This window comes from Oncorhynchus nerka, linkage group LG9b (genome assembly GCF_034236695.1).
Source record: "Oncorhynchus nerka isolate Pitt River linkage group LG9b, Oner_Uvic_2.0, whole genome shotgun sequence".
Taxonomy (NCBI): Eukaryota; Metazoa; Chordata; class Actinopteri; order Salmoniformes; family Salmonidae; genus Oncorhynchus; species Oncorhynchus nerka.
Window position 1 is genome coordinate 13,074,307 of NC_088424.1, and position 13,626 is coordinate 13,087,932.

Below are 13,626 nucleotides of genomic sequence, written 5' to 3' on the forward strand. Positions count from 1 at the left end.
ACATAAAGAGCTTCTGGATATTAGGACAGTGACCACTCACCTCGGATTAGACAAAGATTTTTTCTTCAAAGAGCAGGACGCACAGGATGTACTTCAGACACCCGACAAGGCCGAAATCCCCATCATAGGCAAGAGAAAGAGACACGGGGCGGGGTGCCTCGTTAGGATCCGCCGACGCCCCTTACCATCAATATTACTTGCCAACTTACAAACATTGGACAACATCGATCACGAATATCCTATCAATGGGACATCAAAAACTGTAATATCTTATGTTTCACCGAATCGTGGCTAAATGACAACATGGAAAACATTCAGCTAGTGGGATATACGCTGCACCGACCTAGACAGAACAGCACACTCCGGTATGATGAGAGGGGGCGGTCTGTGTATATTTGTAAACAACAGCTGGTGCACGAAATCTAAGGAAGTCTCTAGATTTTGCTCGCCTGAAGTAGATTATCTCATGATAAGCTGTAGACCACACTATTTGCCACACTATTTCATCTATTTTTTTTGTGTCTGTTTATTTACCACCACAGACGGACGCTGGCGCTAAGACCGCACTGAGTCAGCTGTATAAGGAAATAAGCAAACAGGAAATCGCTCACCCAAAGGCAGCGCTCCTAGTGGTCGGGGACTTTAATGCAGGGAAACATAAATCAGTTTTACCTAATTTCTATCAGCAACCAGAGGGAAAAAAATTCTAGATCACCTTTACTCCACACACAGAGATGTGTACAGGAAGCACCAGTGACTGTCTATAAAAAAAGTGGTCAGATGAAGCAGATGCTAAACTAAAGGACTGTTTTGCTAGCACAGGCTGGAATATGTTCCAGGATTCTTCCGATGGCAATGTGGAGTACACCACATCAGTCACTGGCTTTGTCAATAAGTGCATCGAGGATGTAGTCCCCACAATGATTGTACGTACATACCCCAACCAGAAGCCATGGATTACAGGGAACATTCGCACTGAGCTAAAGGGTAGAGCTGCCGCTTTCAAGGTGTGGGACTCTAACCCGGAAGCTTATAAGAAATCCTGCTATCGTACTACACCGGCTCCAACGCTCGTAGGATGTGGCAGGGCCTGCAAACTATTACAGACTACAAAGGGAAGCACAGCCACAAGCTGCCCAGTGACACGAGCCTACCAGACGAGCTAAATACATTCTATGCTTGCTTCGAGGTAAGCAACACTGAGGCATTGATGAGAGTATCAGATGTTCTGTGTGATCTCGCTCTCTGTAACCAACATGAGTAAGACCTTTAAACAGGTCAACAGTCACAAAGCCGCTGGGCTAGAGGATTGCCAGGACTTGTGCTCCGAAGCATGTGCTGAACAACTGGCAGGTGTCTTCACTGACATTTTCAACATGTCCCTGATAGAGTCTGTAATACCAACATGCTTCAAGCAGACCACCATAGTCCCTGTGCCCAATAGCACTAAGGTAACCTGCCTAAATGACTACAGACCTGTAGCACTCATGACCATAGCCATGAAGTGCTTTGAAATGCTGGTAATGGCTCAAATTAACACCATTATCCCAGAAACCCTGGACCCACTCTAATTTGCATACCGCTCAAACAGATCCACAGATGATGCAATCTCTATTGCACTCCACACTGCCCTTTCCCACCTGGACTAAAGGAACACCTACGTGAGAATGCTACTCATTGACTACAGCTCAGCGTTCAACACCATAGTGCCCTCAAAGTTCATCACTAAGCTAAGGATCCTGGGACTAAACACGTCCCTCTGCATCTGGATCCTTGACTTCTTGACAGGCCGCCCACAGGTGGTGAGGGTAGGTAGCAACACATCTTCCACGCTGATCCTCAACACTGGAGCCCCTCAGGGTTGCGTGCTCAGTCCCATCCTGTACTCCTTGTTCACCCACGACTGCATGGCCAAGCATTGTTCCGACACCATCATTAAGTTTGTAGACTACACAACAGTGGTAGACCTGATCACCGACAACAAAGAGACAGCCTATAGGGAGGAAGTCAGAAACCTGGTCGTGTGGTGCCAGAATAACAACCTTTCCCTCAACGTATTCAAAACAAAGGAGATGATTGTGGACTACAGGAAAAGGAGGACCGAGCAAGCCCCCATTCTCATCGACGGGGCTGTAGTGGAGCAGGTTGAGAGCTTCATGTTCCTTGGTGTCCACATCACCATCAAACTAGAATGGTGCAAACACACCAAGACAGTCGTGAAGAGGGCACGACAAAACCTATTCCCCCTCGGGAGACTGAAAAGATTTGACATGGGTCCTCAGATTCTCAAAATGTTCTACAGCTGCAACATAGAGAACATCCTGACTGGTCGCATCACTGCTTCGTACAGCAACTATTCGACCTCCGACCGCAAGGCACTACAGAGGGTGCTGCATACGGCCCAGTACATCACTGGGCTAAGCTGCCTGCCATCCAGGACCTCTATACCAGGCGGTGTCAGAGGAAGGCCCTACAAATTGTCAAAGACCCCAGCCACCCCAGTCATAGACTGTTCTCTCTGCTACCGCATGGCAAGCTGTACCGGAGTGCCAAGTCTAGGACCAAAAGGCTTCTCAACAGCTTTCACCCCCAAGCCATAAGACTCCTGAACAGGTAATTAAATGGCTACCCGAACTATTTGTATTAACATTAATAATAGTTTATTTTAAAATGACCAGAGGAAATGAAATATTCCTCAATATTAAAAAATACACAAGCCGCTAAAGAGAATCTTGCAAGCTTATCGAAACGCTTTTCTATACTCATTCATTGCAGCTGCAGTGCTGGTTGTAGTGTGAGTGGAAGTAGTGAGAACACACATTTAAGACTTGTAAAAGTGTTGAATAAAATGTTGATAGTGCTGAATAACAACTTAAACATGAATTTACTTTTAAAAACAGCAGCTGGCTGTATTCATTGTCTCTCTCTAGTCATGGTTTTAAACGTTTGGAAATCTCACAGTATCAACTTTGCAGTGGGCTTTGTTTTATGTCTATGGCTCGAGGAAACTGCAGACACAGTGATCTGAACTATCTGATTGGCCAGCGATAGGCCTATAGGTGCACTTGCTCTCTGGGCCTGCCGGGTATGAAGAGTTCTACCTTCAGACACATTAAATGGTTCAAAATAGGAACACTTTGCCTTCTTGGTGCTAGTGCTGCTGAATCATGTGCACCTACCACCAACAGCGCTAAACAAAGAAAGAATTATAGGAACGCAAGGCTTTATCATTTAAATTTTTTTTTATAGAAATGTTTGGTCAACGACTACAAATGCCTTAGAGATTGAACAGGTTGGTGACCACGATCGACTGGTTGGTGACCACTGCTCTAGATGATCATTGTTCTCTGAGTTGCATTTCGCCTCCATCGGAAAATTGCCTTAGATAGACGTCTCACAAAAAAAGCTCATTTGGGCTCTGGTAATGGATGAAACTCCTTGAAGACACATGAATTCATGAAACTCCTTGAATTCATGTTTTTGGGCAACAAGCCATGCGATTCCTTTATAATAGAAAAAAATACTTACATAACCCATACTAACATAACCCATGTTATGAGAAGTGAAAGGCACTCTGCCAGGCACTCAGCTCTGCAAAAACACCACAGAGCCTCTATTTCCATCTCAGCCTAACTAACTTACTAAGTCTCCCACTCCTTCTCCTCTCTCTCACATCTCTATTTCTTCTTTCTTTCCGTCTCTCTCTTCCGCACACATCTATCCCCCCTATCTATTTTCCTTTGTCTGCCCCGTGACCGTGGCTGTGAGTGCAGGTTCTAGGGGTGGTGCAGAACTTCAAAGGGAAGACCCTGCTGAACGAGATCCCACCGGAGGAGAGAGTGGTCGGCAGTGTTCCTATGATGGGCCAGCCCCGGATCATGGACAACACCATGGAGAAGTACATAGCCTCACAGGTATTGTCAGCTACACTTCACTGCAGTAGGCTAAATATACAATATAATGTGCTTTTGCTTGGAACAGTTTTCTAGAGTATCTTGTTTGTCAGCCTCAGTCCATTCTGCTGTGTCCAACATACAGAAAGACACATCAGACACAGTATATCCTTCATTATCTGTATAGAAAGATAAAAATGTCTTCCAGATGTGTATTATGAAGGTTGAAAATTGACCAAAGAATATAAACATTGACATAAATATACATCGGGGTTTGGAATATAAAGTATGTATCCCTTTGGGTTGAGAGTCTCATCTTCTTAGTTTTGTAGTCCAGGTAAAATTTATATAAGCTCTTACAATGCCTCTGGCAAGAGGTACACAATCCCAGTCCCTGAAAATAGTCTGTCAACTAATCATCTGTATACAAGTGATTAGCAAGAAGCCACACACATTGTTACATTGGGCTAAATCGCACACTGTTTAAACTGATCATGTAAGAATGAAAACCTGCATGCCTCGTTACCTGTCTATACAAAGTGTCTTGATAGAAAAGCTGTTCGGGTATAAACATTGTGTGTCAAATTGGGTTAAGTAGCCCATTTGATGTGTATTGATTAAAACACTGTTCAGAACATTGGGAGCAACAGTTAACACATACGGTTGAAGTTTACATACACCTTAGCCAAATACATTTCAACTCAGTTTTTCACAATTCATGACATTTAAACCTATTAAAATTCCCTGTTTTAGGTCAGTTAGGATCACCACTTTATTTTAAGAATGTGAAATGTCCGAAAAATAGTAGAAATAAAGATTTATTTCAGATTTGATTTCTTTCATCACATTCCCAGTGGGTCAGAAGATTACATACACTCAATTAGTATTTGGTAGCATTGCCTCTAAATTGTTTAACTTGGATCAAACATTTCTGTTAGCCTTCCCTCCTGCAGCAAAGCACCCCCACAACATGATGCTGCAACCCCGTGCTTCACGGTTGGGATGGTGTTCTTCGGCTTGAAAGCCTCCCCCTTTTCCCTCCAAACATAACGATGGTCATTATGGCCTAACAGTTCTATTTTTGTTTCATCAGACCAGAGAACCTTTCTCCAAAAAGTACGATCTTTGTCCCCATGTGCAGTTGCAAACCGTAGTCTGTCTGTTTTTTTATGGCTGTTTTGGAGCAGTGGCTTCTTCTTTTCTGAGGGGCCTTTCAGGTTATGTCGATATAGGACTCGTTTTACTGTGGATATAGATACTTTTGTACCCATTTCCTCCAGCATCTTCACAAGGTCCTTCGCTGTTGTTCTGGGTCCCTTGCTGTTGTTCTGGGATTGATTTGCACATTTCGCACCAAAGTACATTAATCTCTAGGAGACAGAATGAGTCTCCTTCCTGAGGGGTATGACGGCTCCGTGGTCCCATGGTGTTTATACTTGCGTACTATTGTTTGTACAGATGAACGTGGTATCTTCAGGCGTTTGGAAATTGCTCCCAATGATGAATCAGACTTGTGGAGGTCTACCATTTTTTTCTGAGGTCTTGTCTGATTTCTTTTGATTTTCCCATGGTGTCAAGCAAAGAGCCACTGAGTTTGAAGGTAGGCCTTGAAATACATCCACAGGTACACCTCCAATTGACTCAAAGGATGTCAATCAGCCTATCAGAAGATTCTAAAACCATTACATCATTTTCTGGAATTTTCTGAGCTGTTTAAAGGCACAGTCAACTTAGTGTATGTAAACTTCTGATCCACTGGAATTGTGATACAGTGAATTATAAGTGAAGTAATCTGTCTGTAAACGATTGTTGGAAAAATTACTTGTGTTATGCACAAAGTATTGTGGAGTGGTTGAAAAACTTGTTTTAATGACTTCAACGTAAGTGTACGTAAACTTCCGACTTCAACTGTATGTGTTGACTGAATATAAGCTAAATAATCAAGTTCATGTTGCAGTCATATAGCATACATAAAGCTGAGTGACTCACTCATTCATAGCTTTGGATCAAAATAAATAAGTACCAACATTCTTTCTGATAGACTTTAATAAAGAACTGTTTTGGTTATCCTGACCTGGACACCATGTATTATATTATAATAGTCCATTATGGGCTATTAGCAGGAAAATAGACTCTTTCCAGTATTTTGATACTTTGTGCAAGGCAATTGATCAGCATTAAAAACTTTGTGGATGGGGCCTCCCAAGTGGCGACGTGGTCTAAGACACTGCATCGCAGTGCAAACCGCGTTTCGAAAGATGCTGGTTCGATACCCGTCCCGACCGCGACCGGGAGACCCATGAGGTGACTTTGGGCTTTTGGTTTCATCTCCCTCTAAAAACAGAAAGAAATTATTCTAAATAACAAACTGGCTTTATTTACAATTTAGTAAGAATATCTCACCCCATGTTCAAGAATGGCCTTTTTCTCACTCACTTTAGGTTATTTGAAATCTACAAAATATTGTTATTCTTTAAACAAAGTTATTATTATTATCATTCTTAATTAATTTAGAATGATATAAAAGCCCCTTAGATATTCTCATAGATCCGATTTGCTCTAAAGAAAAATACCCCTTAGATATTAATTTAGAATCCTCCAATCATCTAAATCTAATTATTGGCGGAGAGTCACGTCATTGAAAAAGTATTTTTCAATATACTGTAGGCCTACCGTCGGCGACATGAGTCTCACTAGTGTGGAAAAGCATATTGAAGTTAGAAGCAATAGGATTTGAAGCAATAGCCTACCCGCTGTGGTCAACTATTTAGCACTGTTGGGGACTGGTCTTGATAAATCAATGAGATTTGTATTTTCACTGAATTTCCATTTGGGTATTGGTTAGACTACAATTAGGATGTGGAAATGGTATGTTCTTAGTACTGTAGCTTACTCCCGACCGTCACGTAGTACAGTGCCATATTTTCGGATATATATATATAAATATATATAAACACTGAGGGTTTCATTTGTCTTGGAATAGAAACACTATAATATTAATTAAATTAAGCTAATTTTCTTAAAACCAATCCCATATACTATGTTCTTACAAAAAAAGGTTTTAAATTCTCTAGTACAGCCAATATTGAAGGCTATCAAATGTTTCTCAAGCATTTTTTTTTCTACCTTTATTTAACTAGGCAAGTCAGTTAAGAACAAATTCTTATTTTCAATGACAGTGGGTTAACTGCTTGTTCAGGGGCAGAAGGGCAGATTTGTACCTTGTCAGCTATGGGATTTGAACTTGGAACCTTCTGGTTACTAGTCCAACGCTCTAACCACTAGGCTACCCTGCCACCCCAAATATGCATACACACATATCAAATCAAATTTATTTATATAGCCCTTCGTACATCAGCTGATATCTCAAAGTGCTGTACAGAAACCCAGCCTAAAACCCCAAACAGCAAGCAATGCAGGTGTAGAAGCACGGTGGCTAGGAAAAACTCCCTAGAAAGGCCAAAACCTAGGAAGAAATATCCTCTGGTGGTCAAGCTAGCACTAACTAGCATTAATGGTAACAATGGCTGACAATTAAATAACTTGTCATAGATCTTTCCAGCAGCCTGCAAGGTGTGCTGCAGTATGAAGCACACCTTGCAGGAAGAAACACTGCACTTTGAATGCGCTGAGGGGCTTGTTAGGCTGTCTGTCCACATACACACACACACCTGCATGCACACACACACACACACACAAAGTGGGCAAAGTAGCATGAGGCTAGCACACTGTACAGCTCCTGGTTTGCCTCTATAAGCATAATACAGTAGCATTGCTCCTGAAGATTAATGATGTATCCTTTGCAGACCCTATAGCGAGGGGAATGCAAGGTCATGCATTACAGGGACATACAGTATGTCTCCGGCCCCCTTGGTAATTTTGATGAAGTGCCTTATGGAGACCCAGTGCTCCCCCTATTTGAAATCACAATGAGTCCAGGGGAAGTTACATTGGGCCATTCATCAACGCAAAGGAGGATGACCACATCTCATTAGACTGAGGTGTGTGAGGTGAATAAGAACGAGGAGATGTGGAGAGGTGTGTTTGTGTTTGCGTTCATACATGCATGCATGCGTGAGAGGTAGATGAGCAAAGCATTAATGGCAAGAATAGTCAAATATGTAGTAGTTGAGGTTTGAGGGACTATATGTACTTTAGAAATCCAAAAACACCCAGTGGAAACCTAAACTGCAGTATGGATTCACTCATTGCACAGTTTAGTGTAGCAACAGGGAGACTGTAGCTAAATGCATTTCCACACTAAATGCATTGCTACACACAACATCAACATGGCCATAGGCCATCTTCAAACTCAGTACAGAAGGTGACCCAAATAAATCTGACACATTAGGATGCGTTAGAAAACCTTTTGGATCCAGGCTCACTGCTCGCTTTGACTGCCTGGCTGCCTGCTTCAGTGTTCATAGATTTTAAGGGAGGTAAATTAAACACGCATACACCATCCCATAATTAAGCCAGTAGTTAGTAGTGAAGGATATCATGCCTTGCTAAGTAAGAAAGAATGAAAAATAATATACAATTGTTATTTTAAAAGGCATTTTCCCAATTGATACTATTGGTGTATATAGGATACATGAATTCATCTGAAAACAATAACTATAGTTTTGTCAAGTTGGTTAGGACATCTACTTTGTGCATGACACAAGTCATTTTTCCAACAGTTGTTTACAGACAGATTTATTTCACTTATAATTCACTGGATCACAATTCCAGTGGGTCAGAAGTTTAATTACACTAAGTTGACCTTGCCTTTAAACAGCTTGGAAAATTCCAGAAAATTATGTCATGCCTTTAGAAGCTTCTGATAGGCTTATTGTCATCATTTGAGTCAAATGGAGGTGTACCTGTGGATGTATTTCAAGGCCTACCTTCAAACTCAGTGTCTCTTTGCTTGACATCATGGGAAAATCAAAAGAAATCAGCCAAGACCTCAGAAAATATTGGTAGACCTCCACAAGTCTGGTTCATCATTGGGAGCAATTTCCAAATGCCTGAAGGTACCACATTCATCTGTACAAACAATAGTACGCAAGTATAAACACCACAGGACAACGCAGCCATCATACCGCTCAGGAAGGAGACGTGTTCTTTCTCTTAGAGATTAACATACTTTGGTGCGAAAAGTTCAAATCAATCCCAGAACAACAGCAAAGGACCTTATGAAAATGCTGGAGGAAACAGGTACAAAATTATCTATATCCAGGGTAAAACGAGTCCTACATCGACATAGCCTGAAAGGCCACTCAGCAAGGAAGACTCCACTGCTCCAAAACAGCCATTAAAAAAGCCAGACTACGGTTTGCAACTGTACATGGGGACAAAGATCGTACTTTTTGGAGATAAGTCCTCTAGTCTAATGAAACAAAAATAGAACTGTTTGGCCATACTGACCATCGTTATGTTTGGAGGGAAAAGGGAGAGGCTTGCAGGCTGAAGAACACCATCCCAACCATGAATCACGGGGTTGCAGCATCATGTTGTGGTGGTGCTTTGCTGCAGGAGGGACTGGTGCACTTCACAAAGTAGATGGCATCATGAGGCAGGAAAATTATGTTGATATATTGAAGCAACATCTCAAAACATCAGTCATTCGCTTGGTTGCAAATGGGTCTTCCAAATGGACATTGACCCCAAGCATACTTGCAAAGTTGTGGCAAAATGGCTTAAGGACAACAAAGTCAAGGTATTGGAGTGGCCATCACAAAGCCCTGATCTCAATCCTATAGACAATTTGTGGGCAGAATAGAAAAAGCGTGTGCAAGTAAGGAGGCCTACACACCTGACTCAGTTACACCAGCTCTGTCAGGAGGAATGGGCCAAAATTCACCCAACTTATTGTGGGAAGCTTGTGGAAGGCTACCGTAAACATTTGACCCAAGTTAAACAATTTAGAGGCAATGCTACCAAATACTAATTGAGTGTATGTAAACTTCTGACCCACTGGGAATGTGATGATAGAAATAAAAGCTGAAATAAATCATTCTCTCTACTATTATTCTGACATTTCATATTCATAAAATAAAGTGGTGATCCTAACTGACCTAAGATAGGGAATTTGTACAAAGATGAATTTTCAGGAATTGTGGAAAAACTGATTTTAAATGTATTTGGCTAAGGTGTATGTAAACTTCCGACTTCAACCGTATATCTTAAGAATATCATGGAATATAATTGAACATTTTCATTTCTCTTAGAATAAAAACCTTAGTGTAACAACAGTTTTAGTAAGTAATACTGACGAGTAGGGTGTGTGCATGCAGGACAGAGGAATAGCAATTCTTACACTATTGTTCTAAATTCAAATCACCTTCTTCATCCTCATCATTCAGTTCATTGAAATTGCAAGTCGTGCAGTTAGAGACACATTAGCGCCTTGGGATTCAAAAGCATAATCAGTGCTCTAACTCCCCATTGCGCTGACCTGGAGAAATGAAGTAGTGACGCAGAGTACCGTACTAATCCACAAATTACCTCTATGTCCCACAGCATAACCTGAAATCTTTTAGTTGAGCAACCACTGTAGAGGCTACCCAAGAGCTGTACACTGTGCTAGCCTCATGCTACTTGGCCCACTTTGTGTGTGTTATTTGTGTCTGTGTGTGCATTTACATTTTGTGTGTGTGCATGCGTGTCAGCCTAACAAGCCCCTCAGCGCAATCAAAGCAACTGACTCATTAGCTCAAGGTTATGTAAGGGTCGTTATATAATTAAATTACTGAAAGCAAGGGATGTTGGGGACCAAGATGTCACAGGACTGATACTGTATCTTGACTGTGCTAATTTGTGTTTTTTCGCAAATATCATGTTACCAAGTAATGTTGAATCTAAAGTAATCAGTTTACGTCATAAAAATGCGTCAGTACTTAATAGTTCCTTTATGGCGTTACTAATCTTGGGATGTATTGAATGCAGAGAATGTCTTGAATATTAAATATACTGAATCATTGACGACAAATTTTTGTTCTGTTTCTTCTTTTGCTTCTTTTTTCCTTTAGAATTCTAATACTTTCGCCGAGGTCACATGACAATGAATGTGACACGCAGTTGGATGTGGTTTCTGCTCACTGCCATGGTCGCCAGAGGGCAACACAGATCCTGAAGATTAAATCTATGTATAACAGGGTTGTGGTCAGTTGCATTTAGTGAATTCTGGAAGTAAACTGAAATTGCAATTCAATAATTGAAAAAAGGTATCTGTTTTCAAGACTTCTCAATAAAAAAGTTGTTTTCCATGATTTTATTTTAAATTCAAATCACTTCAAGAATTGACTTCAATTCAAATTGACCCCAACCTTGATCTATACAGTATGACCCGATTTCCAAATCAAACATCCTTTAGCTTTACTTTTTTTTTGCTCTCCAATCAACATGTTCCCTCCTTCTGTACTTCGCCTGACGAATGGTGTTCATTGATCATTGATTTCCCCAAAAGTATTCCTTATTTGTATATACTATAAGTTACTGTATCAAACACGTCTCATATATGTGTGTATATATATATATGTATTGTACGGCATTTAAATTTTATTTCCTTCAATGTCAATGATCATGAATCCTAGCCAACAGTGTAAACGTGTATAATGTGTTTTCTATCATGGCTGTTTATTACTTTTTATGTGCTTGCTTGTGAAAGTGCAATCCAAGTTGTATCTTGTCAGAGCCAATATGTATGGGCTTACTCCTGTCTAGATTTTACCAACCAGACCTGAGAGAATGAAGAGCCAAAGATCATTGCCATTTTATATAGGCTTTGGTAGTTTTCAGAGAAATCCATGAATGAATTGTGTCCCTCTTACGATTAGCTCGAAATACATGGGCATTTAGGTGTGCAACTATGCGACTGTGTGTGCATATGTGCATGGAGCCGTAAAAGTGTGTCCGTGTGTGTGTGCTTGATAAACCTTTGAACATAATTTTCTCTTGTGGATTGAGGGATGTTGCTTAGGGCTTGCCAGACAATCAACAACCATAATATGACCACGGTCAGGCAACAGAGCCAGTGCGGAAATAATATGGAAATAAAGAGATGTTTTTTCATTTCTCGGGTTTCATTCCTCCTATTTTATTGTGTTGCAAAAGCATGGATCTATACTGTTTGTTGATATGTCAGATACCTGTTATGCACAATATGGAGTATTGTTTTAAACTCACAGGCCAGCAATGATATTCATAGTTGATGCACGACCAGACTTCAGTTTCCCAAATGCATTATGGGTAAAGTTGTTTTTATACCACCACAATTTGATGAAAACCCCTGTTATGTGTTAATCTCCAAGATGACATTTTTACACTGTTGTACTGTACGTGGCTGTACTGTGTACCGTGTACTGTCTGAATGGTATGTCGTACTGTATGACCCCTAACAGTCTCAGACCATCATCTGAAAATAGAGGGTTCTACTATTCATGTGCAGTTAGAAAAGGTTTCTATACATGTACAATGTGATGGCATGGTTTTTATACTTTTAACATCTCATTATTTACTTTGTCTTAGTTTTTATAGAAAATGTAGGGGGCATTTGAATGATTCTGGAGATGTTGTTCACTATCAACCATTTCGTTACTTAAAAAATATGTAAATATATGAATTATAATATATAATATAAAATGTATAATATTAAAGTTGGATTTGTGTATTGTTTTGATCTTATATATAGTTTCTGAGTGTTAGTTTTTTTCGCTTGTACAGATTTCATTACTTTTATAACTCTTTTGTTTTGATATTGTCCCATTATACCAGATATTTGTTTATTGATCTCATCACTATGAGTAACATTAACCCAGCAGAAGCTGCAGGACCTCTTACACTGTAGAACATGAAAAAATAACTAAACTGTGAGAAAGTTGCGGTGTAAATGTATTTGAATAAAATCAAAATAAATAGGTTTGACCCAAGCATGTCTGTTTTGAAGTTTAATTTCAAAACCTGATACTATATATCCATTTTCAGAAATGTTTTTAAATTGACATGAATTAACAACACATCTTATGAAAGAGATAGAGCTCAGCTTTTTTCATCTTAACATGACATGGGCTAGTGAAAAGACAGATATAATTTTGTTTCAAATATATTTCAAGGTCATTTTATTTTAGAGAGACAAATAACCATGCTTTGTGGCAAAATGCTATATATCCACTTCAAACAACAAAACTCCAATAGAAAAAGTATCATGATTGGGATTTAAACAGTTATATGTAAGAAAGTATCGATACCTAAATGAATAAATATTAAAATAATCAATTTCTTTCAACTTTATTGTGCAAAATAGCCTATATCACATTGCCAATTTATTGTATCCAGAGAGCAAACAGTGTATATAATGTGTTTTTTCTTTTTGAACATTTAAGCAACTTTTTAAGCAAAAAAATTCAGCGGGTTTTGCAGGTTTTATCATTAGGATAAATTAAGGAAAGCTTTTTGAGTTTCATTATACAGTGCCTTCAAAAAGTATTCACACCACTTGACTTTTTCCACATTATGTTGTGTTACAGCCTGATTTTAAAATTGATTAAATTGAGATTCTTTGTTTACTGGCCTACACATAATATCACATAATGTCAAAGTGGAATGATGTTTTTAGACATTTTTACAAATTAATACAACATTTAAAGCTGAAATGTCTCAAACCCTTTTATTGTGTCAAGCCTAAATAAGTTCAGGAGTAAGAATGTGCTTAACAAGTCACATAATAAGTTGCATGGAAATAAGTGTT

General features: G+C 39.7%; 1 protein-coding gene across 1 annotated transcript in view; it reads left to right on the plus strand.

Moving 5' to 3' along the window:
* Nucleotides 1-12,788, plus strand: part of LOC115114289 (phospholipid phosphatase-related protein type 5-like) — a 74,835-nt gene extending 62,047 nt beyond the window's left edge. Inside the window, exons 5-6 of the mRNA XM_029642403.2 lie at nt 3,774-3,914; nt 10,910-12,788. Of these exons, the coding sequence (XP_029498263.1) occupies nt 3,774-3,914; nt 10,910-10,939 (171 nt within the window). The 3' untranslated portion in view covers nt 10,940-12,788. The remainder of the gene's footprint in view (nt 1-3,773; nt 3,915-10,909) is intronic.
* The last annotated feature ends 838 nt before the right edge of the window (nt 12,789-13,626 follow it).